This window comes from Aplysia californica, unplaced genomic scaffold (assembly GCF_000002075.1).
Source record: "Aplysia californica isolate F4 #8 unplaced genomic scaffold, AplCal3.0 scaffold01300, whole genome shotgun sequence".
Classification (NCBI taxonomy): Eukaryota; Metazoa; Mollusca; class Gastropoda; order Aplysiida; family Aplysiidae; genus Aplysia; species Aplysia californica.
Window position 1 is genome coordinate 14,404 of NW_004798570.1, and position 1,285 is coordinate 15,688.

At 40.7% G+C, this 1,285-nt stretch overlaps 1 protein-coding gene across 1 annotated transcript in view; it reads left to right on the forward strand.

Moving 5' to 3' along the window:
* Positions 1-1,109: 1,109 nt before the first annotated feature.
* Positions 1,110-1,285, forward strand: part of LOC101855394 (organic solute transporter subunit alpha) — a gene marked incomplete at its 5' end in the record, with an annotated part of 9,804 nt that continues 9,628 nt past the window's right edge. Inside the window, 1 exon segment of the mRNA XM_005112516.3 lies at positions 1,110-1,183. Coding sequence (XP_005112573.2) covers positions 1,110-1,183 — 74 coding nt within the window.

Consider the following 1,285-nt stretch of genomic DNA (forward strand, 5'->3'; position numbering starts at 1 on the left):
TGTGTGTGTGTGTGTGTGTGTGTGTGTGCGTGCGCGTGCGCTTCGCACGTGTACGTGTGCCTGTAGGGGGGTGAGGCGGTATTTAAATGTGGATAGTGGGTGTTCTTGCAATCGGTCAAGACAGCATGCTGTGCACGTGTGCGCGCGTGTGTGCATGCATTTGAGCGTGCGCGTGCGTGTCTGCACTTCCCGAACAATGGCGTTTTAAACCGTGTACCAAAACACAAAACTATGAAGCAACTTTTTAAAAACTTTTGGTATTGGAACAGTGGTCAATTCGTCTGTGGAATTCCATTCATCGAGTCGTTATGCAAATAGAGACAGTGAGATCGTTATGTGCTCGGCTCACTATTCGTATTTGTTTGTACATTAAACTTTATGTTTTTGTGTTAAGAATAATTTCAAATTAATGTCCTAATATTCAGACCATATTTATCTGCTGGTTTTGAGAGGTGCAGTTTATCACGATATAGACCAACTAGGGATTTTCAAGGGCTTAATCTAAGAAATTCCAGAAAAATAATATATAATCTAAACATTTTACGTGTACCTAATGTTCCAACAAGGAACTGTAGTCTCGCCTTAAGAATGAATCTTGTTCTCTTGTGCAGAGCATTATACATTTTCAGTGTAGTAAAAGTTTTACTGCACTTGCAGCGCCTTTTAATAATAGGTCATAAAAGTTCTAAAGAATAGAGATGCAACTCTCTCATTATATTTTGACAGACAGCATCGACAACCCCCCCCCCCTTTCAATCACACACACACACACACACACACACACACACACACACACTTGCACCTCCCTCACGTGTACACAAAGAACGGACTTCAACTCTTCATCCCCACCCTAGCGGATGGTTGGCTGTTGCTCGGGTGCTGTTTGCTCCTTCTTTCCTATCAAACATCTATCGTTCTTAATCTTCCCTCCTTCATTTTTGTGTTTGTTACTCTCTTGTAACACCTCTCATCTACGGATCTTATACGTCCTAATTGTATTGCACATGCTTTTTAACTCTTGATAAAACAAAATGTCTCCACCCCCCCCCCCTCACCTCCACCATTTTCCAACCGAACTAGTTATTCCTCTTTCCTTTTCTAACTTTCAGGTTGTCGCTGTGTGTGCATTTATTGCTCTGTGTTTTCCCAAGGCGACATTTATTTGTCTGTTTGTACGCTCCACGTAAGTAAATTAAAAAAAAAGAATTTAAGAAGAGAAAAGACAGCAAAGAGAAAACAAAACAAAGAAAGAGTACAAAAAGTACATGTATATAATATGTGTGCG